The sequence below is a fragment of the Triturus cristatus genome, chromosome 6, assembly GCF_964204655.1.
Source record: "Triturus cristatus chromosome 6, aTriCri1.1, whole genome shotgun sequence".
Lineage (NCBI taxonomy): Eukaryota > Metazoa > Chordata > Amphibia > Caudata > Salamandridae > Triturus > Triturus cristatus.
This window is the reverse complement of record NC_140589.1, coordinates 1,342,787,219-1,342,813,494: the sequence shown is the minus strand read 5'-3', so window position 1 is coordinate 1,342,813,494 and position 26,276 is coordinate 1,342,787,219. Positions and strand designations below refer to the sequence as shown.

General features: G+C 47.6%; 1 protein-coding gene across 1 annotated transcript in view; it reads left to right on the top strand.

Annotated features, from left to right (window-relative positions):
- Positions 1–26,276, top strand: part of RYR2 (ryanodine receptor 2) — a 3,458,987-nt gene that overhangs the window by 1,941,981 nt on the left and 1,490,730 nt on the right. Inside the window, exons 34-35 of the mRNA XM_085612346.1 lie at positions 8,818–9,044; positions 14,239–15,043. Of these exons, the coding sequence (XP_085468472.1) occupies positions 8,818–9,044; positions 14,239–15,043 (1,032 nt within the window). The remainder of the gene's footprint in view (positions 1–8,817; positions 9,045–14,238; positions 15,044–26,276) is intronic.

Genomic DNA, 26,276 nt, shown 5'->3' with positions numbered 1-26,276 from the left:
CTTGAGGATTATACAATACATTGATGTGATAGAAAACAGAGTAATTATTTGCTTCTCCTTACTTTTGGAACTTCCTTACGGACTCTACTGGCATTCCTTTGGCTGATGCATACACGGTGTGCACTATTCTCAAACTTCTTTCTCTGTCATTGGAAAGTACCTTTGAGCTGTCATGGTTCATGCCCATTCCTCAACTTTTCCAGTGCTTTAGTAACTAATGGCTAATTTAAATATTGATTTAACTATCTTGAAATCTTAGGTCCTAAATGCCTGCTATTGATGTAGTTACTCCTTTTAAAACTATGATAAAATCTAACTTTAACTAAACCCTGTTACTGTCTCTCCATTATTTGTCTCTGTTAATTGATTGTGCTGTGAAGAAGAGGCTCTGGGAGCTGGGCTTGTACCTTATGCCCTGCTGTTCCCAGCTAGCCTAGTGGTGCAGGCAGAGGGAAGACCAATTTTTTCAAGGACCCCATGGTGACTTGGGACTGGCTGGGACTCTTTGATGAGATGACTCGGCGGCCAGACCCTCTGGAGAAGCCTGGAGCATGGATGCGACAGAGATCTCGCAGGCGAGGGGTGTACCGATCGGCCAAGCATCAAGTGGTTGAGGAGCGGATGAGGGCGATGGAGGTGGCAGCCTCATTGGAATTTGGAGATGGTCCATCACCCTCTGGTCTGCAATCATGCACGGGGTCTAACTTGAGCAGGGCAAACACTGTGATACTGGACTTGCAACACACTATATCAGAGGTGACCCAGCTCATGAAAGACGACCTCATCTGACTCTTGCCTGCAGCGTTGGTTCCCATCATGTGGACTGGATCATTAGTGTGGTATTGTATTCATGGGGCAGTTGTTTATCCTTGTATGAATTGCTTTTTTTCTTGAGGCTGAGGAGGAGCTGAGTGTGGGTGGGGAGCCAACATTATGTAGAATTCTACATTGTACATTCCTTTGGCAGACATTTTTGGACTGGCAAGACTCTTTCCCGAGCAGAACTTTGCGTAGCTGAACATGTTAGCCTTTGTTGACAGGCTTTAGTTTGTGGGCTTTTGCCTACTTTTGTTTGGACAGGGTGTGTTTATGTCACAGTCCGGGTGGGGGTTGTGGGTATTTAGTTGGTTAGTTCGGGTTTTATGTCTTGCTCTTTTCTTTGTTGGTGTGTGTGTGGTGGACGAGGTTGTGTGGAGTGACTGGCTTGTAAGGCTGCAGATGAGCGATTGGCAGGGAAGGCCCTGGTGCGCTGACCCACACACTTTAATACCGCAATGGCAGACCGAATACAAGAGATTACTTGGAACATGCGGGAACTGAACGCACCATCAAAGCGCTATAATGTTCTTGCATACATAAAAAACAGAGGGGCGCAGCTAGGGTTTTTACAAGAGACACATTTGGCAGACAGTGAGGGTAGGGCTCTTCGAAAGAGCCTAAAATCTGCACTTGCTTGGGGGCACTGGTTTGGTTTAGGCCTGGAGTGCCTTGCCAATTGCCTATGGTAATGCTGGATCCTGAAGGAAGCTATGTTTGGTGGTAGGCCGACTGGATGGTAAGGATGTTGTACTGCTCATTTTTTACACACTAAACGCTGACCAACACTCTTTTTTGACTAGCCTGACACCCCTGTTGACAGCCGCTTTGCCCTACTTGAAGATACTTGAAGGCAATTTATTTGTGTGGCGAACCCTCACTTGGACAGGTCTTCGCCCCTAGTGCCATCGTCATGGGTGCATGAAATGCCATGTTCCTTCTGCACCTGGATAAGGCACTGGGGGCTCATCGATTGCTGGTGGGCACGCCACCCGGAGGCCTGAGCCTACTCCTTCTGCTCTGGCTTAACCAGATTAGACATCCATTTGGATGCAATTCTCTCTTGTGATGTATTGTGTGAGGGGGTGGTGGATGAGGAGTAGTTGGCAGGGACATACTAGGACCGTAATTCCGTGCTTTGTAATTACCTTTGGTCACCCCTCAGGGCTGGTCTCCTGACCTGGCAATCGGATCCCAACCTCCTGGAGAACCCGGCATTTCAGGCCTCACTTGGAGCGATGATTCATAATTATTGGCAGGAGAATGCAGTTCGTGTGGGAGGCCCTCAAGATAGTAGTGTGGGTGCATTGCATTTCCAATAAATTGTGCGTACACACCCCTCAACTGCATGCTAGCGTAAAGCGTAAAGCGTAAAGCAGAAGAAGGGGGTACTGAATGACTTGTCCCTGGACTTGGGAGCGACGGTCAAAGGCAGGGTGCAGTAGTTGGTGGAAAGGGAGAAACTGTTGGTTTTTGCTGCTGCAGTATGATTAAAGAGCTTACGTTTGGTGGGCCCATGGGGACAGAGATAAGAAGGGGAGAATGCAGGCTTGGCTCCTCTGGGAAGAGACCAGGGGACACACAATCCTCCAGATTCAGGATCCCAGGGGCCAGGATGTGTTTTCACAGGAAGAGATTCATGGATTATTTACTTAGTATTATCGCGAGTTGGATACGGCAGGTGTGGCGGTTGCAGAGTAGGACCTCTTGCAGTATATTGCAGACTCCCCTCCCCGTTCTGGGACCTGAGACCACAGAGTAGATCCATGCTGCCATTTCTGTTCAAGAGGTGAAGGGCACGATTAAGGAGTTGGCACGAGGTAAGGTCCAAGGTCCAAGGGTCAGACAGGTTACCAATTGAGTTCTACACCACTTATGCTGCAGCCTTGGCCCCTAAATTGACGGATGTGTTTAATGAGGCATTGGCACGGGGCTTGCTCCCACCTTCCCTGCATGATGCCGTGATTGTGTCTTTGCCCAAGAAAACAAGGACCAGGGACTGGTAGAATCCTAGCTCCCCCTCTCTTTGCTCAACATGGATTGCAAAATACTAAGCAAGATTCTGGCAAACTGGATCTTACCTCATGTGGGTAAGTTAATACATCTGAAACAAACTGGGTTTGTCCCCCCTCATAGCACTCTGGCAATAATCACCAATTGATACATGTTTTGGACATCCATGAGCATTCCGTCTGGACTCTCTAGTACTGTCAGTAGACATTAAGAAGGAGTTTTTCCCCCTGCTGGGTCGTTCTCTGTACCACCATGATTTGGTTGGGCTTTGGGTGTCAATTTGTTAAATGGAACCGGCTGTTTATCAAACCAGCAGCGAGGGTCAGGATGGAGTCAGTGATATCAGATTCTTACCCAGTTGAACAGGGCACCAGGCACAGCTGCCCACTTTCTCTGTTGTTGCTCGCTCAGGCTATGGAGACCTTTGCTCTGACTATATGACAGGGAAGGCAATATGGGGGCTCCAGCTCATGGCGGATAAGCTGTACCTGTCACTGTATGCGGCTGATATACTTTTGTATATGCGAGGTGATGAACGTTCGAGCAGTTGTCAGTCCTCACAGTCAACTGGCATCAAACTAGTGCCTACCTGCTACATGCCAACATCGAGGAGCTTTGAGTCTCTTGGCTTGCACTGGCACTGCGGTAGGAGCAGACTACCATCCAATACTTGGTGGTGGTGATATATAGAACAGTGGATCAGTGATTTGACGGTAATTATGTCAGGGTACTTTCAATGCTGTGATGCTGGGTTGCCTTTAGAAGTGCCCTACCCTTCTCAGTGAAGGACGGAATAGCGCTCTTGAAGAAGGTGATACTACAGCACTTTCTTTACCTGCTTGCTGTTCTGCCAGCAGACCTCCCTGGAGAATTTCTTTTTAGAATTGGATGATGTCCTGCTGACTGTACTCCTCTAGACATCAAGTGGCTCTGCAGAAGTTGCGACTTCCCCTGGATGAGGGGGGAATGGCTGCTCAGGACTTTGAAATGTATTACTTGGCTGTACAGTTACAGTGGGTGGCCCAGTGGGCTCTTATGTATGTGATGCCCTGATTCACGGTGAATTTGGCCAGCCCTCTCTGGATCTTTTGAGCTGGATTTTCCTGAAACCCACTCCTACGTCGAAGGTGAGAATATACTGATTAGCATACTGAGGCACATTTGAGCTAGGGCCCTGTAGAGGACACACACGAGAACCCCCTATAATTCTGAACTCCCCTTTCTGACCACGCACTATTGGTCAACCTCGGGTGTCCGGGGAGGCCTGCACACGTACGTCAAAGCAGGTTTTACTATACTGGGTGACCTCTTTATAGGATTGGAATTTCAAGAGTCTTATGATCTTCTGGCTGGGCATTTTCTTGTATATGGGGCCTTGGCGGGCAAGGTGCGTAATAAGTGCGGCTTGGTGACTTTTTAAAAAAAATGCTGGTCGATGCTTCAAGTAACTGTCTGCCTGCCTAGTTCCACGCTCACACCTTTGCACCATAGTGCAATGGTGTCTGCATAAATCTAGAATATATTTTGCACTGGATGGGTTTATTATCAACCTATTCCATCTTTGTTTGTGTGTTGCATAATACAAAAAAGTTAGGAACGTTTGGAGAAAATAAACTTTTCTCTATCTTTGCACCTACATCAAAATGAACCATATTTTTGGGTGCAAAGCCCTGTCTACCATTGTTAGTAGATCGGGATTTGCTGTAAATTATGTGTCTCAGCTGGTCATTCAACGTGTATTTTCAAACATAAATATCAATATGTAGATGGTTTATATCAGGGGTGTCTTTTGCAGGTCTATGATGTCTGGATCCATGCCAGATCACAGGATAATCTCTGCCTGTGTTAATGAGTTCCTTTTAGATAAATTATATGCACATCTATGTGTTATGTATATGAATTAATTCTATGTGGGTATCCTGAAAATCTGTCATGGATACCACCTTCCTGTACTTATTTTTTACTCCTGTGTTTTAGATAATTCTATGGAAAACTTTCCTCTTAATGAAGCAAATCCAACAGTATTTTCCCACTAGTTATCCACTAACTGTACTGAAACTTGGAAAAAATATAATCTTTTCCTATTTTAGTTACCCCCGAGACCCTTCCAGTTTTTATAATGGAGGAGGATACAATTAGCCCACAGCCTTGTAAGTAGATAGGCTAGAGATTGCACTAACAAATCGTTGATCAAGTGAACAATATATTCACAGGCACTAATGTCACACATTTGGTTACATTTTGGGATGTTTTATGGTGCCCCAACTGGCAAAAAGGCCCTTTACCAGTAGAATGCAGGATGGGACCCTTAGTATGAAGATAAGTAATGTGCTCAGGGAGGAACTGAGGAGGCCAGCTCTGGTCTTGCCCACAATGCTTTCATGGTAAATTGATCGAGTATGTCAATTATGCTAAGTCTCACATTATGGCTTGTAGCCGCACATGCCTAAACTTGAGCTCCGTTACCATTAATTCTAGCAAGTAGATCAAGGTTTCTATTTTTCCTTATTTAGGGGGTTGGTTTGATGCTTCTGGTACGTGCCAAACTAATATTGGGAAATGATGCCAGAAATTCATGCAGTTCATTGGAGCTCTTTTTAACTTGACCCCTTTAGTGGGGGGCCTACCTACTGCATTGTTTCTGGAGACCTACAAAACCCAATGTGTGCCTGTTGCTATGTGTTGGGCAGGAGCATGGGGGTATGCCCTAGCCGTGTGTATTCAAATTGAAGTGAATCGCTTTACCTGTGACTTTTTTCCCAACCACACAGCCATGAATGTCAATTCACCAAAATCCCTTGGCTAGTGTATGTGAAAGTACTTGCCCTTTGACACCCTCAGTTACATCACAAAAGTGACATCATGCAAACTTTCACCTAATATCATCCTAGGAAGTGATGTCCCATGACATTTTACTCTGATTACACCATGAGGAGGGACATCACTGCAGTTATAAATCATGCAATAAGTGCAAGGCTGACAAAGAGGTTAGGTACTGTCTTTATGATCTCTCTCTTACCTGCTTCTCTCTCATCCAGCTGTTTCTTTCTCATCCATCTACCTCTTTATCAAAGCACCCACATCTTCCCCTCAGCTCAGTCGCCTCTTTTACCTCTCTTGCAGCTGTCTGTCATCTACATCTCATCTGTCAATCCGTGTTACCTCTCTCAGCTATATGTATCTAAGCTGCTATCTCTTTATCAGACCTCACTTTCTCACCTGCCTCCCTCTCTCAAAGGTATCACTTTAGTTTCCCTGTGCCCCTTCACCTATCTCCTACTATCTCTCTTAATAAAGTCTTCACCACCTGTCTCTTCCCCTTTCGCCCCTTCTCTGAATTGTCTTTTTCACCTGTCTCTCTTACCTGACTCCTTATTACTTCTTCCACCTTTCCCACACCTCTCACTCCCTCACCCATCTCTTTCCTTTCCTCGCTCTCTCTATATATCATCTACCATGCACCAGTACATTTGCCCTCCTCTCTCTCATCTGCCTGTTACCTCTCTATCACCTCTCTATATCATTTCCCCCCTCTCTCAGCCGTCTCTTTATGAGGTATATCTCACCTGTCCATTCCTCTCTCCGCTCAGTTGTTTCTATTCCCTCTCTCTCACCTGTTCACCTCTTTCTCACACCAGTCTTCCTATATCACCTTTCTTACACCTGCCTCCTGCTCTCTGTCTCTTTAAACTGCCTCCGACTTACCTATCCTTCACCTGTCTCTTAGATGTTTCTTTTTCACCCTGTCCCCTCTCTCCAGTGTTTTAGGGCTGTCTCTTTTTTAGCCCTTTTCTCACACATGTCTCCCCTCTATATCTCTATTGCACCTTTCTCATTTATATGCTTGTCACATCTCTGTCTTTCCTACTGTGTGTCAGCTGTCTCTTTTTCACCATTGTCTTAAACTTCTCTCTTGTCTTGGACACCTGTCTGTCACTCTCTCTCTCTTGAACATATATTGCTTCATCTCAATTGTATCTTTCTCATCTGTCTATCACATCTCTGTCTTTCCCTCTGTTAGCTGTCTCTTTTTCGTCCTTCTGTCTAAACTTCTCTTGTGTCTCTCTCACATCTGTCTGTTTCTATCTCTCAACATACATCTCTTTATCTTACCATCTCTCTCAGTTGTTGCTTTATTTTTCTTTCTTTCTTTCTCTCTCTCTCTCTCACACACATGCTTCTGTATTTCACATATTTGTTGTGTCTTCTTCCTCTCTTCTGGTCCCTCTGTTGCTCCCTCATTCATGCCAACACTTCTTTTCTCTCTACTCTCTGCTGTATTTCCCCTGATATATCCAGAGAAAGCAAGAGGCATGGAGGCGCCTTTTGCCGGGCCTACTCAATAAGCAGCAATAAATTAAGTTGCATAGTTTTCCTATTTCAGTTTACCACTGTGCTAGGTTTTTGCTGGAGATGCATCCTGCAAAAGCAGGTCAACCTATGTACCACAGGCCACAAATGGTAACATTTTGTTTTAGTGCAGTGTAGTTTCACTTCTGAATGTTTTCCATGTTAATATTGGCCGCAAGTAAAAGAAGAAAGCTCAGCATTCCTGACACTACTTTAGCGATCTCCTATGAGAGAGGTTGCAAGGGTGGTGCCAGGGGTCACAAGTGTAAAAGGTCGGGGCCCTAGGCCCCAATACAGTAGTAAGGAGCAGGCAGACACAGTGTTAGGGTATCTGGAACTGGCCCAGGGACAGTGCACCTGGCCCCTTTTATTAGCAGTGTCACATGTCCTGTGACACCTGTGATGGATGGGTGTGGGGTGGTAATGTAAGCCAGCCTTTGGGGAATGGCTGATTCAAGAAGCACTAGAACAGTGACCAGCTGGTCACTACATCAAGGAGCAAGCTAGGGGTCGCAACAGCAACCCCTAAATTGAGTCCATGCACCCAGCTGTCCTTGTTATATCTGCCATAAGGAGCTCAGCCTATCATATGTAGCGGATAGCATTTTGTTTTCTCTGTTAATGTTGTGGCTTTGGCTAGCTATCTGGTCTAAACCCAGTGCAGCTTTTAACTAGCAGGTTATTAGGGATTGCCACAGATGTGACTTGGGTATGAATGTTCCCTGGTTATTTCATGCTGGATGTCGTTTTGCCAATATGGGTAAACCCTCTCTATTCACCAATCCAAGCTTTATAACGAAACAACATACATTGTAGCTGAAGAATACCTCCTTGAATCTAAGCCATTTGATAGGGATGCCAAGGAGCTTGCTAAAACCTCAAAAAAACACAATTTCAAAATAAAAACTACCCAGGGAATTAAGCATTATTTGTTGCTTACGCCTAGTCAGTGGTAGAGGGCCCTGCTGTTTAGTCTTAGGATAGGCTCCCTACCCACGTTAATTTGTTTCCCGGTGGGACAGTATGATGGAAATTGCTTAACTATCTGTCCCCGTGATGGCGTATCTCCCCAAACATTGATGCACTTTACTATTTTCTGAAAGTTGTATATTTTTTTATGCAAAACTTTTTTTATATCCCATGCTGAAAGCAAACATTTTTGGAAATTCTAGGCTGGCTTTTTTATATCTGCAAACACTTAGTAATTATGAAACAATCTTTGCTCTTTTTTAAAACGTATCATCCATTGTCTGAGAAGTATGATTTCCTGATGTTTTTGTGTGTTTTTAATTTTAGTATTTAATTTTGGGATTATTGATTATATTCAAATAAAGTGGTGCTGACTGACTGATAGAGTCTGTCATTGTGTAAAGTACGTTTGCAAGCCTCTCGCTCCAACCCCAATGAGTTCATGTTTTTCAATGGTTGCTGTGTATAAACTGTACTGAAGTGCAAGCATTCATTTAAATCAAAAACCTGGGTTAAGTGCACTATAATAAAATGAAAAATGAATTTAAATATTGCTTGTAGTTACCTCTTTTTTTTATAAGGCAATGTGCTACGCTATTTGTGTATGTCAAGTGGTAAATGCATTGAAATGTATTAAACATTGCATCCCATCTCTGTGTCTATGTGCAGAATGTAATGCCTTTGTCCGCTGGGCTTTTCAAGAGTGAGAACAAAAATCCGACTCCGCAATGCCCACCTCGACTCCATGTTCAGTCCTTGACACATGTGCTCTGGAGCCGAGTGCCCAACCACTTCCTGAAGGTGGATGTTTCCCGGGTTAGTGAACGCCAAGGCTGGCTGGTGCAGTGCCTGGAGCCACTTCAGTTTATGTCTCTTCATATCCCAGAAGAAAACAGGTGTGTGTTTGCAGTCTTTTTACTGAATGTATTTTTATTTAAGCTGCATTATTAGATAGCGAGGTCAAGCAATAGATTAAGAAATCAAAGACTGATTTGGTGTAGGGTCCAGGAAAGACATGGCTTGGCAGTTCAGGCTGGACTGTTCCCATGAGGCACAGGGTCAGACTGATTTGCATATGGCCATGTCTGAACTGGGGTGGCAGAGTGGGCTAAAGAACGGTGATGGATTAAACCCAGATCACTTGACTGGGGTTGAGTGCTTGAAATGTTCAACACTCCGTCCGTCATTTCCTTTGGTTGTAACTTAACTGACCACAGACATTCACAGACCAACTTAGATTGTGTCCACAGAGTATATTTGTGTCACTATATACATCTCAAAAGGGAAAAAGGCTACTTAAATTTGGTGCAATTGAAAGGGTTCACAGTCAGGAGAAATGGAGTCATGAGTGGTGGAGTTATGAGGGATGGAGTCATGAAGATAAACTCTACCAAAAAGAAATTGGCAACAAGGGAAATGTGATATTAAAACTGTACTAGTTTGGGTAATTGGTTAGAGACAGACTACATTTTAATTTAGATAAACGTGTTACGCAGTCCTTTAGGAGGGTGTTAAGAGTTAAGGGTCTTTAATGGGGATATAGCATAAGATGAGTAACTAAGAGTTGTTTTTAAGCAGTGTGACACCTATTACTTAGAGCCTGTCCTTGAACATGTGGCCAAGAATCACATAAGCCTCCTTGTAGACTTCCTCGTCTTCTTTCACCTCCTTCTCTTCTTCTCGCTCCTCCTGCTCCTTGCTTTCTCCTCCACTTTCTGCTCCTTCTCACCATTCTCCTCCTGCTTTTCCTCACTTTCCCGGTCTTTCCATCCCTCCCTCTGCTCTTTCTCTAACTCTTCATTGTCATCATCCTTCTGTAGAGTGCCCACCTCACTCTAGGTAATAATGGACATTTTCTCCGGTTCTGAACTTTTCACCTACAAATAACTGATTTCAGGTGTGTTCAACTATTTAGTTCAGCAGAAGTAAAACAAGACTAGAATACATCATGCTATCACTCAAAAGTGCAAGACTGGAAACAGTGTCCCTAAGGACCTGGAGGAAAGTCATTATCTATCCTCGTGGTCCTTCTTGTCCATCTAGCCCGTCTCCTGTACTTGGTCCACATCCTATTCCTGGTCCTCCTCTTACTCATGATTCCTTCCTCCTCCTCCTTAACACTTTTCCCCCTGGTCCTCTTCTAGGTCCAGCTTTTGTCCTGGGTCTTCCTTTTCTGGCCTTTGCCTCCTGCCCCTCCTCATGCACATGAATCTCCCCTGTGCTGACCATGTTCGTACTGGAGTTGGTCCTGCACCTTCTGGCCTGCCTTCTCCTCATCCTACTCCTCCTGGTCCTCATTCCCCCAGTCTGTACCTGAGGCAGTCTCCTCCTTTTGGTCTTCCTCCTGATCCTCCTCCTCCATGTTATACCCTTCACCCGCTTAGTCATCCTGGATCTGCGGGCTATAGTCTTCTTGGTTCTAGTCTTCCTGTTCTTCCCATTGCTGGTCCATCCAGTCATGTACTGTTTGCTATATAGATATTTATTAAGAGTGTATTTGCACTATAGATGTAGAATGCTCAGATTTCCATATTGAACTTCAGACTGAAAATCTGAATAAACTTTTAGATGTTTTTCACTCTCAACAATCTATGAAGTGACATGTAAATAGTGGTGGCTGGCACAGATTGGGGGTGGCAGGTGGGGGAGGGGAGTCTAAGAAATATTTAAAAATGTACCCTATTGCCGGGTCCCTTCTCCATCATCTTTCCCATTGGACTGGAAACAACAAGCACCCAGGCTCCCCTAAGCCAAACACAGCGCTGCAGTGCAGCGTTGTGGTTGGTCTTAGTGCCGCGGTCCAGCTCTCAGACGGGGACTCGAAGCCTGGGCATGTTCTCTACCCAGACTGTAATGCAGCCTGGGTGCAGAACATGCAAAGTACGCATGACTGTTTGGCCGGCCCAAGACAGCTGGCCAAACATTTCATTTGCACTTACAGAGTGACACCGTTCCTTCCCCTGCTCTGTCAGCAGATCATCCTCGCCTTGCTCCGAAAAGCTGCAGCAGCCGGAAAAAATAGAATGATTATAACGTCAAATTATTATCCTTTTTATTTGTCCTTTTTTGACACTGCTGAAAAGCAGTGAGGCAACGCACCTCCGCCTTAGCGGAGGAGCCGCTACGGCATCTGAAAGTGTCTTGATTCACCTAATGAGCGCAAGATGTTCATCTCCAGCTGAGCTAGGCATCAGATCCAGTTGTTCCCGACAAGAGCAGAGCAAGGAAAAGGAGCTAATCGTCTATTAAGGAAGACATATTCATGCCCCCTGCAAGCACTTCTGAGTGCAGAGTGAATATGACATTGTTTCTGTGTCAGTGTGCCAGTACTCCACACTAGGGCACATGCAGAACAATTTGTTAAGCCCCGACTAGATTAGGCTAAAAAAGTCCCTGCTGGATACTTAATGCAAATGGATCATGCGCTTTTCCAAATGTGTCCCTATCAAAACATATGGCTAATGGCTAGAGCTTCCAGCTTTGAAGCTGGGGAACCAGGTCCGGGTCTCAGCGTCGGCTCAACATCCTGGGAATCTGGGCAAATAACTTAATCTTAATGTCCCTACTAAAATTGAACGTGTCCTTGTGTACTGTAACTGGTGCTCATGTAAAGCACTCCAATACCTTCAGTTTGAGCTCTTGTGGAACAAAACTGCAAAAGAAACCCCATCAAATTAATAAACTAGCCTAGTTACACGCTTGAAAATCAGAAAAGATCTCAAAGAAGACACATTTCCACAACACATCAATGTTCTCTTTTCTAGTATGCTGTGTTCAGTAAAGCCAGACATTGCGCCATGGAAAAGAAAACATAACACTTTATTTAATGCGCCCTAGTAATCAAAACTCACGCAGGGCACTCACAGACTGTGCGAGTATCAGAGAAAGTCTGTCATGTTTAGAATGTAGCACCCTTTCCACCAATCTTTTGGTCTGACAGCTTCATTTGGAGATGGGCAGATCTTAAGCTTTCTGTTGTAAAGGAAGTCCAGTGGCCATAGTGTAGATTATAAGAAGGTGTTTTGGATCTTAGTTACAAGTAGGTAAGTAGATAGCTAAGCTCTACCAGGAGCAGCATCCTTGCTGCTCAGTCCATTACTTGAACTGACACTCAATCCCATTCAAACACTTTCAGCTTTTTACATGACCTCACACACTGGCTGAGCAGCAGCGACTTGCAACGCTGGGGAGGATGCATTAAGTTACAACATTTTTCATTGATGGATCCCACGTTGACTTTGCCGATCAAAAGCTTTCACGGACAGCTCGGCGGAGTAGAGGCATCTGAGGAAGGGTATTACACTGCCCACCCTATTTAGGATGGATGTCGAAATGTATACATTTTCTGTCAAACACTGCCAGGAAAAGCCTGGCAACAAGAGACAGAAAAACATTATGACAACCCCAAACCCTGGGAGAAAACTCACAACGGTGTGGAAGTCATTAGTTATTTGTTTTCCAATACATACTTTCACTTTGGGAGTTTGCTTTTGGAATACAAAACATTTTAAAAGTTTGGTTAAAGGCTAATGCCGAGTTTGCCTTTATACCCTGTTCCTGTGTTTGCTTGAGATGAGTAACAGTCTTGTGCATTGTCAAATACACCTGTTGTGTGACTGATTTAAAGATTTGGCACCTGGCCTGAATAATCCTGAACCTCTGAAAACCCCTAACTCAGATGCTATTCAGCCTTCATCCACTCCGCGAATACCACAGCGTCATAGAAGAATCACCAACGTTAGTGTTGTTGTCCTGCTTATGAAGAGCCAGCATAACAAATCAAAAATATTGACCCTGCTTCTTTCAAATTACCTGAGTTTAGTCGTGCTCCCCATCCTATGTGACTAATCTTCGTGCCCTGGAGACCTCCAGTGGAATTATTTTGTAAAAGAGCCTTTAGGTGTTGATTTCTGTCATTCACATTTAAACTTGATAGCAAATGCGTTTTTATAAATTCAAATTGACAAAAATATAGCTTCTTTTCATTATCAATGTTGGCCTTTTTTTATTTTGTATTTAACCCATGTGTTAGGTAAATGAGCTAAGTGGTTATTTGTCTCTTTGGCCCCTTTACTAATTTTCCTTAAGTTTTGCTTGGTTAATTACCATTACATTTTCCCATTAATTAACTTGGTTTTGACCATATATTGTTAAGTCATTTAACTGTATTGCTGTTTGAGTTATTGAATTCTTGTTCTATCTCATGTTTACTGAGATTATATCTTGCTCTTGTTACAAGAGTGTAAGAAAAGCATTCTGCCATGTCCAGTAGCAGCCACTCGTACTACGAAGTGTAAATAAAAAATCTTCAAAATTTACCAATCCCAGCATGTGAGCAGCGCTGGGATTGGTCTGAGCGCCTCTGTGCGGCACTCAGACACAGACTGGTAGCCTGTGTTGGTTTCTCCACCCAGCTTTACAATGCAGCTAGGTGAAGAAAGGCTAAGTGCACATGACGGTTTGGCCTACCCCAGAGGGCCGGCCAAACCATCATAAGCTCTTGGCAGTTCCCACCACTCCCCCTCCTCCCTGGTGCTGCAGGTGCAGCGTCAGGATGAGAGGCCAGGCCCTTCCCTGAGCTCGCATCCTGCAGGGCTTAGAATAAAATGATAATAAAAATGCGATGCCATGTCACTGATGAGTCTCCTAATCCCACTGTGTAGGCTTTTCTATAATACATGCCCTGTCTTTGGAAACTGTTACTCTTTTGTTTGCCAGGAGCCTCTCACCTTCTAGGGAGGGGTTTGAGAATATTTGTCACAAACAATCGTGTCTATTTGAGTTAACATGACACTATTTAGGCTGTATTCTTCCCATTTTACTGAGATCACACTGACCCATGTTCTGAATCAAATGAGTATTAAGTTTCATTGTATTATTTTATTCATAACTGATTCTTCCTTCCTCCGAAGGTAGGGGACATCAAAATTCAAAATTTCATAACATTTTTAACAAAACAAATACAATGGCTAGCAAACATTCACAAAATTAGGTCTATATAAAATATAAAATGGTGACTAGTGAATAAACATTATTTTTTGAAAATATGTAATGCTTAACTTATTGCTTAATTTCTTTCCTGCCTCATAGGTCAGTGGATATTCTTGAACTAACAGAACAAGAGGAGCTCTTGAAATTTCACTACCATACCCTTCGTCTGTATTCGGCTGTTTGCGCTCTAGGAAACAACCGCGTGGCACATGCACTCTGTAGCCATGTTGACGAATCCCAGCTTTTGTATGCCATTGAGAACAAATACATGCCAGGCCTTCTGCGCACAGGCTACTACGACCTACTCATTGACATCCACCTTAGCACTTATGCCACCGCCAGACTAATGATGAACAATGAGTTTATCGTCCCGATGACCGATGAAACCAAGAGCATTACGCTCTTTCCAGATGAGAACAAAAAACATGGCCTCCCTGGCATTGGCTTGAGTACCTCTTTACGGCCCAGAATGCAGTTCTCCTCTCCCAGTTTCATAAGCATCAATAGCGAATGTTACCAGTACAGCCCAAAGTTTCCACTGGAAATCCTGAAGGCCAAAACCATTGAGATGTTGACCGAGGCCGTGCAAGAGGGCAGTCTTCACGTTCGAGATCCTGTTGGGGGCACAACGGAATTTCTTTTTGTCCCATTAATCAAACTTTTTTACACCTTGCTGATTATGGGGATCTTTCACAATGGTGATCTGAAACATATTCTGCAGTTAATTGAGCCCAGTGTTTTCTCAGAAGAATCTGGCCAGGAGGACAAAGCCCTGACATCAGAGAAGGAGACGGGCAATGGGGAACAAAAAACTGAGGTTGATGGGGGAGATGAAGACATTCGAGAACAGGTGCCAAAAGAAGGGCTTCTCCAAATGAAACTACCAGAGCCTGTCAAACTGCAGGTAACAGAAATCACATAATGCAATTGTATTACTCTAGATACTGTATTGGAAAGCAAAATAGCATGGTGAACTTGTGGCAATCAAGAGTGTTTCTTGTTTCCTCTAGCTTTGTTTTCTTTAAAGCGTATTTCGTTTATTTCTGCTTACTGTTTATTTCTGACTTTTTATTATTTTTGCTTATCATAGTGAGTGTGCACCCACCTTCACAGATTATTTAGTTCCCCTTTGATGTGCATTTCTTAAAACAAATCTGGCTTTCTATGTTCTTGCTTCTACAATTTCACATATCAATCAATCAGCTTCAGATGTCTGATGTGAATTTCATCTTTCCCTTCTTGAGAGCAACTTAGAGGCCAATATTCAGTGAGCTGCTTTGCCCTGAGTCTCCTTCACACTTTGACGATGTTCCTAAATGAGGGTATGTTTGTTTCTGCGTGACTAATTATCATTTTCTAACCAATACTTCCACTTGGATTAAATATAGTTAATGAGACAGGTAGGTTTAGGTCAAGTGTTAGGTCACAATTTTGAGATCTAGATTGACTACAGTCGGTGAACACTACATGCTTATTGGGCCATCATTCCCACTCCCTGTGGGAAACGGTTGTGCAAGTGCTCCCACAGACCCTGGAGAAAACCCGGATCATCCTCTCCCAAGCCATAACCGACGGGAGAGATGCAGCAAAATTTGCCATTAGATGTGGCTTAGACACAACCGACTCTCTGGGCAAAGTGATTTCTACAACTGTGGTTGTTAGATGCCACGCCTAGCTGAGAACATCTTTTCAGGGGATGTTGAGGCACCGCTCATGGACATGCCCTTTGATGGCACCTGCCTCTTCGGAGACAAGGCAAACATGGTGCTGGCATGCTTTATGGATTCACGGGCTATGGCCAATTCCTTGGGCCTCTCATCTGCCTCCTGTTCCCAGTCTGCCTTTCGCTCCTTTTGTTGCTACGGAAGGGCCTTTCAACTGTGTCAGCCGTACCCCAGCCACTGTGCCGAGCAAGTTCCTCAACCTCTGCGCGAATAAGGTCACTTTTCATTCTGACCCTGTGGGTTGGGTAGCCAGTGGACCTGTCAAGCCTCCACCCCCAGCAGCTTCAGCCTACAAACCCTCATAGTCTTGCCCTTCAAGGACATTGGCATCCAGTTGGTGGCAGTATCTGCCATCACCTCCACCACTGGAAAATATTATTTCGGATTGGTGGGTTCTCCAGTTTATTCGAAGAGGCTACTCCCTCCCCTTCAAGACCATTCCGGTGCCAGAAGTAGGCTGCTACTTTCTGGTCCCGTAAAAGGAAAAGGTCCTTTGTCTTAACCTAGACCTATGGACCCTCAACTGCTTCCTAAAAAAGGGAAATTTGAGATGCTGTCATTGGCTCAGGTCTTGTCTGCCCTGACCCAAGAGACTGGATGGTAGCGTTTGACTTGCAGGATGTGTATTTTCACATCCCCATCATGCATGCCCACAGTTGTTACCTGCGATTCAAGGTGGGCCACGCGTACTTTCAGTTCTCTTCCAGGGGATCCTCATCAATAGTCATAAGCATTAGAATATTCCCGCCCATGTGCGGGATCCCGGAAACAGTATATTATATGTGCCCCACATATATATATCCATACATATATACCTATATGTATACACAAGCAATTGCAGCCCCTAAACCCTAGAGCTGAACCATGCTGTAAGTAATTTCCACTACACATAAGAAAATAGCATTATAAACATGAGAAACAACATTATAACTTGTTTGGAAACTGTTTTAATGCTTAGAAAACAGCAGAAATTCTTAGAAAACACTGAAAGCATAGGAAGCTCCCAGGCTGCATTGCAAATACACAGTCTAAAAAGACTGAAAAGCTAACTCATAGCTGCATAGCAAAAAACTGACACCGTGCCTTTAAGGCACACCTGACCCCCACCTTCCCATCATGCCTCAGGGGTGGCAGTTAGGTCAGTTGTTCTTTCCGGCTCCTTCTGGAAGGATCCTGGCAACAGAGCTCCACTTTTTTCTGAGTTTGTCAGAAAATTTTGTCTGTTTTTCAACTGTTTTTTCCCTTACTTCGACGTTTTACATCTAAGTCAGTAAGAGGCTGCCTTTTTTAGGCATTTTTGGGCATTTTTTCCATGTTAAAATGCCTTCTCTTTTCGATCCTTGCCCTGCCTGTGGCAAGAAGAAGGCCAGGACTGACTCTCATAGGGTCTGTATCCTGTGTCTACCGGAGGATCATGATTCCAAGACATGTACTCACTGCCAGAGCCTGTCCAAAAGAACTTTGAAGGACAGAGAGCGAATTCGCGTTTATGGCCTGGCACAACCATCCAGAGGCCGATCTCCGGTGAGGAAGGGCTCCAAGAGGCATAGAGATTCATCTAGAAGCAAGTCCTCTCGTCCTTCCGCCTCAGCGTCGGGCTCGGCGCTGAGAAAAGATGTTCCGGTAGGTCGTGTTTCGAAAAAGAGGCTTTCGACAGCGGGCTCGCCGTCGAGAGCAGGTACGTCGTCGACGTCGAAGTCCAGACCTCCATCGTCAACTCGGCGACGATCGCCGTTGAGATCCAGAGCCTCTCCGCCGTCGTCAACCCGGCGACGTTCGGCGTCGAGAGACACCACCCCTCCGCCGTCGTCAACCCGGCGACGATCGGCGTCGAGGAGCAGGGAACCTCCGCCGTTGTCAACCAGGCGACGATCGGCGTCGAGGAGCAGAGAGCCTCCGCCGTCGCCAACCCAGCGGCGTTCGGCGTCGAGGAGCAGGGACCCTCCGCCGTCGACATCTCGACGTCGAGGAGCATGGACCCTCCGCCGTCGTCAACCAGGCGACGACCGGCGTCGAGGAGTGTCACCCCTCCGTCGTCGAGGGCACCATCCCCTCCGTCGTCGAGGCTCCATCGGCGTTCGACGTCGAGACAACAGGATCCTCCGCCGTCGTCCTCCAAGCGGCGTTCGGCGTCGAGGTTGGCATCCGTGTCGACGTCGAGAGTGGCAGCATCTCCGCCGGCGTCCCCGCGGCGTTCGGCGTCGAGGGAGAGAGGGCCTCCGTCGTCGGCTTCACATCGCCGTTCGACGTCGAGGCGGCATGCTTCGCCCACTGAACATGGCCACCGGTCCACATCGAGACGTCGTTCGACGTCGAGAGAGTCCCGGCGAGAAAGGAGACGACACCACGGATCGACGTCAAGACCGCGCTCGACGTCGAGACAGGCCTCGAACAGGTCGGTGGTCCTGGTGACAGAGTCGGCGTCTCGCCATTCCTCCTCCCACTCAGGGGCCTCTCCACGACCGGCAAATCCACGAGAACCTGCAGTTCAACCCCGTAGGTCTTCTCCTCAGACTCAGACAATTAATCTGTCGCCCAGATGGCTGCTGCCAGCACATCATTGGCAGGACTCAGGGCCTACAAGGAGGATGCGGGAATACATCAGTCCAGTGCATGATTCTCCGCTGCAACGGCTGGTGGCGGCTGTGGACAGAGCTAGTCCCCCCAGGCCAGCGCGTCAGAGATCGCCGGACGACAGGCGACGCAGATCGCGCTCCCCCAGACGGAAGGAGCGTTCACCTGGGTCACGGGCTCGTGATCATCGCCGGAAGAGGAGAAGGACTCCATCATCGTCCTCTTCCTCGTCCTCCAGGTCATCCATCAAGGACTATTCACCCACGCTCTCGGGCAGCCCAGTGTCCAGGGTCTCGCCCATAGACGACATCAACACCTACCAGGAGGTGTTGCAGCGGGGAGCACAGAAGCTGGGGATTGAGATGTCAGTCCCCCAAGTCACCACGTCGGTGATTTTTGAAACACTTCACCAAAAGTCTGCCTCTCGTCCGCTGCTGCCTTTGGTCCCAGGAATCATGGAACCAGTCATGGACACCTTTCTCACCCCGGCGACCGTCAAAGCCGTTCCGGCTCGTATCCTGAAAAAATACAAGCCAGCTACCTCTGACCCCGTCTTTGTGAAGACAGACCCGCCTGCGGACTCTGTCATAGTGGCAGCTGCAAGAAAGGGTCAGACGGCGTCGGCCTCCTCTTCCGTCCCTCCAGATAAGGAGAGCAGAACCCAGGACTCATGGGGACGCAGGGCCTGCTCTTCTGCGGCGGCGGCCCTCAAAACCTCCAGCGCGGCGGCGCTTCTGGGCAGGTACGACAGGGCTCTCTGGGACTCGATGGAGCGTTTCAAGTCCAAGCTCCCCAAGGAGGACCAAAAGGACTTTGAGGAGATTGTTACTGAAGGGGCTCTGGTGGCTAATCAGTCGATTAGCACAGCGGCGGATGGTGCGCTAATCTCAGCCCACTCTTACACACACGGCGTCTGCGCCAGGAGGTCGTCCTGGTTGCGACTGACAGGGCTCAAGCCAGACGCACAGCAACGGATTTTAAACCTCCCGTTCTCTGGCAACTCCCTCTTCGGCACTCACACGGATGAGGAGATGGGGCGCATGAAAACTGAGCTGGACACCCTCAAAGCCGTGGGCTTGGAGAAGAAAAAGGAATTCAAGAGCCGTTTTCGACCCACCCAACGCAAGGGGCCTCAACAGAGGGTTCAAACCCCTCAGTGGTCTCAGAGCAAGCCCCAAGGGAAAACCCAGTTTCGAGGCGGAAAGTCTGGCAGGGGCAGAGGTGGACACCAGCAACAGTCCTCCACTACCACAAGAGGAGGAAAGTCATGAGCTGTGGCTTCCTCTACGGCCGTTGCCCACTCCAGTGGGAGGAAGTGCGTCACAACATCTAGCAGAGTGGGACAGCATCACAAAAGATCGCTGGGTGCTGAATATACTGCGTCATGGATATGCGCTACGTTTTCGAGCGCGTCCCAGAGACATCCCGCCAAAGAGGTCCCGTCCTCACCACCTGAAGCTGCTCGAGCAGGAGGTGAGGGCCCTTCTGCAAAAACAAGCCATAGAAAGGGTTCCTCCTTCGCAGGTCGGAAAAGGAGTGTACTCCCGGTACTTCCTGGTGCCCAAGAAAGATCAAGAGCACAAGTTTCGGCCGATTCTGGACCTTCGTCTCCTAAACAAAGTCATCGTCAAGGAGAAGTTCCGTATGTTGGCGCTTCACCAAATATGTCCACATCTACAAGTCGGAGATTGGATGTGTTCGGTGGACCTCCAAGATGCGTACTTTCACATTGCAATAGCGAAACATCACCGCAGGTACCTGCGGTTTGTGGTTGGAAGCAAGCACTACCAGTACAAAGTCCTCCCATTCGGACTCAAGTCGGCTCCGCGAGTCTTCACCAAATGTATGGCAGTGGTGGCGGCCTGCCTACACAAGCAGGGTCTCTTCGTCTACCCGTACCTAGACGACTGGTTGCTGAAGGCTCCATCCCAGCAGCAGGTGAAGAAAGACTTCCAAATCTGTCTGAGACAGTTGCACGCTCTCGCCCTTCACGTCAACATGGCAAAGTCCGTGCAGCAGCCCACTCAGTCCATCCACTACCTTGGCTCCGTTCTGGACACAAGCGTGGGAAGAGCGTATCCTTCGGAGGAGAGACTATCTTCAATGAAGAGGAAATGCAGGCTTATGCAGCAGATGCGGAGGCCGTCAGCTCGGCAGGTAGCATCTCTGCTGGGTTCCATGGCGTCCTGCATTTTTCTAATTCCCCACGCCAGACTGCGAATGAGGCCTTTGCAGCAGGCTCTGGAGGACCAATGGGATCAGTCCACAGGCCGTTGGGGAGATCGAATCTCTCTCTCCCAGGTAGCGAAATCTTCCCTAGCATGGTGGACACGTCAGGACAATCTGTTGGTGGGAGTCCCGTTCCACCAGCCACTTCCGGTGCAATCGGTGGTGACAGACGCATCGCTACAAGGATGGGGGGCCCACATGGGGTGCCTCCAAATACAAGGTCAGTGGTCTGCAAAAGAACAGGGCTACCACATAAATATGCTAGAGCTTCGAGCAGTCCACCTTGCTCTAAAGGCGTTCGAGACCGACTCAGTCCTGGTGCAGACCGACAACACCACGACCATGTTTTACCTGAACAAACAGGGCGCGACTCGGTCACGCCCCCTCTCCCTGGAGGCGCAGGCGATCTGGCACTGGCTGCTCGCCCGGAACCTCTCGGTGGTGGCAGTACACCTTCCAGGGGAGTTGAATATCAAGGCAGACGCACTCAGCAGGCACTTCGAAGATCAGCCCGACTGGGTGCTGCACGACGACGTGGTGGCGGACCTGTTCCGTTGGTGGGGTCGTCCAGACATCGATCTGTTTGCAGACGACGAAAATTCAAAATGCCACGTGTGAGAAGTTGGCCTGATGTATGATGTCACTAGTTCTAGTGTACACCTTATATAAGTCCAAATACCCTTATGGTGATTGGTTGTAAAGTCAACCTTATAGACCAGCTATCCTAGTGGTAGCATGTGTGAGAAGTTGGCCTGATGTATGATGTCACTGGTTATAGTGTACACCTTATATCAGTCCAAATACCCTTATGGTGATTGGTTGTAAAGTCAACCTTATAGACCAGCTATCCTAGTGGTAGCATGGACAAGAGCAGTCTTAGGCTAAACTCTGAATGGCATGTGAAGCCAGCTGTGATACCATATATAATCCCTTGAATACCAAATGAAAGGACACCACAACAGATATATATATAAAATAAAGTGTATTTATTCTAAGCAAACCCTCAGCACTCTTTATGAGATTAGAGGTAAGTACAACACAGTCTTATTAATGCATACAGTAAGTCACACAGGTAAGTAATACAGTTAGGCCCTAGGGGCCACGCAAACCATATACTAAGTAAGTGGTATAAGAAGCACTGTCACGGAAATAGAATAGGCCTAGGCCTAGGGAATCGCTGGGGCTACACTACACTAGCGTTAGTTAGGAAGTGGGAGGCCCACGGGATTCGTGTGCAGAGTGGAAACACTCACGCGTAATGCGTAAAAGTCAATAGCAATAGTGCAGTTTAGAAAACGGTAGATTTAGGACACTTCCGGAGTAGCTAGGAAGTTGAGACTTGAAAACTAGACACTAGGATAGTCACTATCCTGATGAGCACCGGAGTACCCAAGTTACCTAGCACACAGGCTGCGGGTGCATAGGGGTGAAGATGCGTCGTTTTCGTCGTCGACTCCTATGGATGCCTGAAGAAAGATGCTGACAGGCAGTCAGTGAAGAGTGTCCGGTGGATCCCAAGGCTGGGATCAAGAAGAGAAGAAACCTGCAAGCAGAAGGGACAGAGTCAAGGTCACTAGCCAGTGACCACGTGGAACCAGGAAGGAACCAGGCGATGTCGTGAAGTGTTGCAGGTGAAGGTGAAGCTTGTCGCTGCAGCCAGGAGGACCAGGAAGCGTCGAGGGCGACCAGGACCAGGAGGCGAGCTGTCCCACGAAGGCTCTTGCTGTCGGCGGCGTCGAAGTTGGACTAGGACTCACCAAGCCTTGGCAAGCGGAACCCACGAAGAACGAAGGACTTGCTTCTGGTGCAGACCAGGAAGGTCTGGGGGGCTTCTTCTTTGCAGAGAAGCGGGAGCCAGTCTGGAGGAGCCAAACCAGCGCAGAAGATTTCAGGGGGCGTCGTCACAGAGGCCACTAGCCAGCGGGCAAGCAACCGGACAGACGCGGCAAGCAGGAAAATGCTGAAGGGCCCCACGCAGGACTCGTGGAGTGTGGGGGGCTGATCTTCAGTGCAGATGGTGCTTGGGGTTGGTGCTTCTCAATCCCCGGTGCACAACTTCGAGGGTACCTCAGAAGCTGCGCTGTAAGTTACTAGCCACTTTTTCCAGGTAGCCGGTCCCACGTCGCTCGTCGCCTCCACGGATCTCAGCTCTGCTGCAGATGTGGATGAGGGTCGGAGAAGTCTGGAAGTCAAGGCTCTGGTCGGGCTCTGCAGTCGGTTCCTCGTAGAACGGTCGCAAAGCAAAGGGTAGTCTCTTGATGGTGCCTGTTCGCACAGGGTAGCCACTCCTTGGCTACAAGGGAGATTCTTCAGTCTTCTTCTTTCGTCGAATGTCGAAGGTCCAGAGTTTCTGTTCAGTTTTGCAGGTTCAGGATAATCTAAAGTCTTGAGGCCCAACTCCCACTCTTATACTAATCTGGGGGGCCGGGATACCTGCTAGGTCACGCCTTATGGGTGGGACCTGGGAGGGGGTGGTTACACCCACTTCCCTTTGTCCAGTTTCGCGCCAGAGCTGGGGCTGGAGTGCCCCAGCGCCGGTTTGAACTGGACTATGCAAGGAACACCTTGTGTGCCCCAGGCATGTCTCATTCCTTTCAGCCCACCCTGCCCCAATACACTAAAGGCTGTCTGGGGAGGTGCTAGCACCTCCCCAAGCAGGAAACCTATTGTCCAGGCCTCCCTGGCTGGGATCACTCCCAGCTGCAGGAGGTCAGACTTGTGTCGTGGCAGCAGCATCCATTTTGTGATGCTGAGGCTTTGGTCAGAGGCTAACAGTTGAAGTATGATTTTAACATGTCTTTCCCTCTAGAAGGGGGGAATAATATTCTCCTGTCCAGAAATGGCATGGGGGTATTATTCCCTAGTGTTAGACACCTTACACGACATGTTTTGATAAAGCCAAACCATAGTTACCATAACCGTCTAAGATTATAAGGCACTTTAAGAGTATATGGTAGGCTATATCATAGAACAGCTATAAGGACAAGGTTCCGAAAGCTGCAGACAGGCTCAGCTCATGCTAGAGCACCATCTCACATGTTACCAAGCACTCTGCCTCCAGGATTGTTAAGGCCTGCCATAGGAGTGACTGATAGGTACACATGTGTCTATATGTAAGTTAGGTATAGGAATACTACACCTAAGCAAGGGGTGATTACACGACCTTGCCCCAGCTGAGTGATCAGCCAGTTGTGTCAAAATGGAAGGCCAGGCCAGGGGTGGCATAATACATGCTGCAGCCCCTGGTAGGCCTAGGGTACACCTATGCCCTGGGTACCTAGGGTACACTGTACAGGGGCCAATAAGGTGATCCTATCCAAATGGGTTATGCACCTAAAGTACATAGTATTAATTTAGAGAGAGAACAGCAGGGCTGTGGGTCTGATTAGCAGGCCCACAGCCACATCTAAGTCGAAAACCAGTAAAGCAAAAGCAAAAAGTGGGGGTGAACATAGAAAGCAGACCCTACTCTCCTACAGCATGGACAAGAGCAGTCTTAGGCTAAACTCTGAATGGCATGTGAAGCCAGCTGTGATACCATATATAATCCCTTGAATACCAAATGAAAGGACACCACAACAGATATATATATAAAATAAAGTGTATTTATTCTAAGCAAACCCTCAGCACTCTTTATGAGATTAGAGGTAAGTACAACACAGTCTTATTTAAGCATACATTAAGTCACACAGGTAAGTAATACAGTTAGGCCCTAGGGGCCACGCAAACCATATACTAAGTAAGTGGTATAAGAACCACTGTCACGGAAATAGAATAGGCCTAGGCCTAGGGAATCGCTGGGGCTACACTACACTAGCGTTAGTTAGGAAGTGGGAGGCCCACGGGATTCGTGTGCAGAGTGGAAACACTCACGCGTAATGCGTAAAAGTCAATAGCAATAGTACAGTTTAGAAAACGGTAGATTTAGGACACTTCCGGAGTAGCTAGGAAGTTGAGACTTGAAAACTAGACACTAGGATAGTCACTATCCTGATGAGCATCGGAGTACCCAAGTTACCTAGCCCACAGGCTGCGGGTGCATAGGGGTGAAGATGCGTCGTTTTCGTCGTCGACTCCTATGGATGCCTGAAGAAAGGTGCTGACAGGCAGTCAGTGAAGAGTGTCCGGTGGATCCCAAGGCTGGGATCAAGAAGAGAGGAAACCTGCAAGCAGAAGGGACAGAGTCAAGGTCACTAGCCAGTGACCACGTGGAACCAGGAAGGAACCAGGCGATGTCGTGAAGATTGCAGGTGAAGGTGAAGCTTGTCGCTGCAGCCAGGAGGACCAGGAAGCGTCGAGGACGACCAGGACCAGGAGGCGAGCTGTCCCACGAAGGCTCTTGCTGTCAGCGGCGTCGAAGTTGGACTAGGACTCACCAAGCCTTGGCAAGCGGAACCCACGAAGAACGAAGGACTTGCTTCTGGTGCAGACCAGGAAGGTCTGGGGTGCTTCTTCTTTGCAGAGAAGCGGGAGCCAGTCTGGAGGAGCCAAACCAGCGCAGAAGATTTCAGGGAGCGTCGTCACAAAGGCCACTAGCCTGCGGGCAAGCAACCGGACAGACGCGGCAAGCAGGAAAATGCTGAAGGGCCCCACGCAGGACTCGTGGAGTGTGGGGGGCTGATCTTTGGTGCAGATGGTGCTTGGGGTTGGGGCTTCTCAATCCCCGGTGCACAACTTCGAGGGTACCTCAGAAGCTGCGCTGTAAGTTACTAGCCACTTTTTCCAGGTAGCCGGTCCCACGTCGCTCGTCGCCTCCACGGATCTCAGCTCTGCTGCAGATGTGGATGAGGGTCGGAGAAGTCTGGAAGTCAAGGCTCTGGTCGGGCTCTGCAGTCGGTTCCTCGTAGAACGGTCACAAAGCAAAGGGTAGTCTCTTGATCGTGCCTGTTTGCACAGGGTAGCCACTCCTTGGCTACAAGGGAGATTCTTCAGTCTTCTTCTTTCGTCGAATGTCGAAGGTCCAGAGTTTCTGTTCAGTTTTGCAGGTTCAGGATAATCTAAAGTCTTGAGGCCCAACTCCCACTCTTATACTAATCTGGGGGGCTGGGATACCTGCTAGGTCACGCCTTATGGGTGGGACCTGGGAGGGGGTGGTTACACCCACTTCCCTTTGTCCAGTTTCGCGCCAGAGCTGGGGCTGGAGTGCCCCAGCGCCGGTTTGAACTGGACTATGCAAGGAACACCTTGTGTGCCCCAGGCATGTCTCATTCCTTTCAGCCCACCCTGCCCCAATACACTAAAGGCTGTCTGGGGAGGTGCTAGCACCTCCCCAAGCAGGAAACCTATTGTCCAACCCTCCCTTGCCAGGATCACTCCCAGCAGCAGGGGGTCAGACTCGTGTCTGTGGCAGCAGCATCCATTTTGTGATGCTGAGGCTTTGGTTAGAGTTAAGCAGCAAAGTAGGATTTTAACATGTCTCTCCCTCTAGAAGGGAGGAATAATATCCTCATCACCAGAAATGGTATGGGGGTATTATTCCAAAGTGTTAGACACCTTACACGACATGTTTTGATAAAGCCAAACCATAGTTACCATAACCGTTTAAGATTATAAGGCACTTTAAGAGTATATGGTAGGCTATATCATAGAACAGCTATAAGGACATGGTTC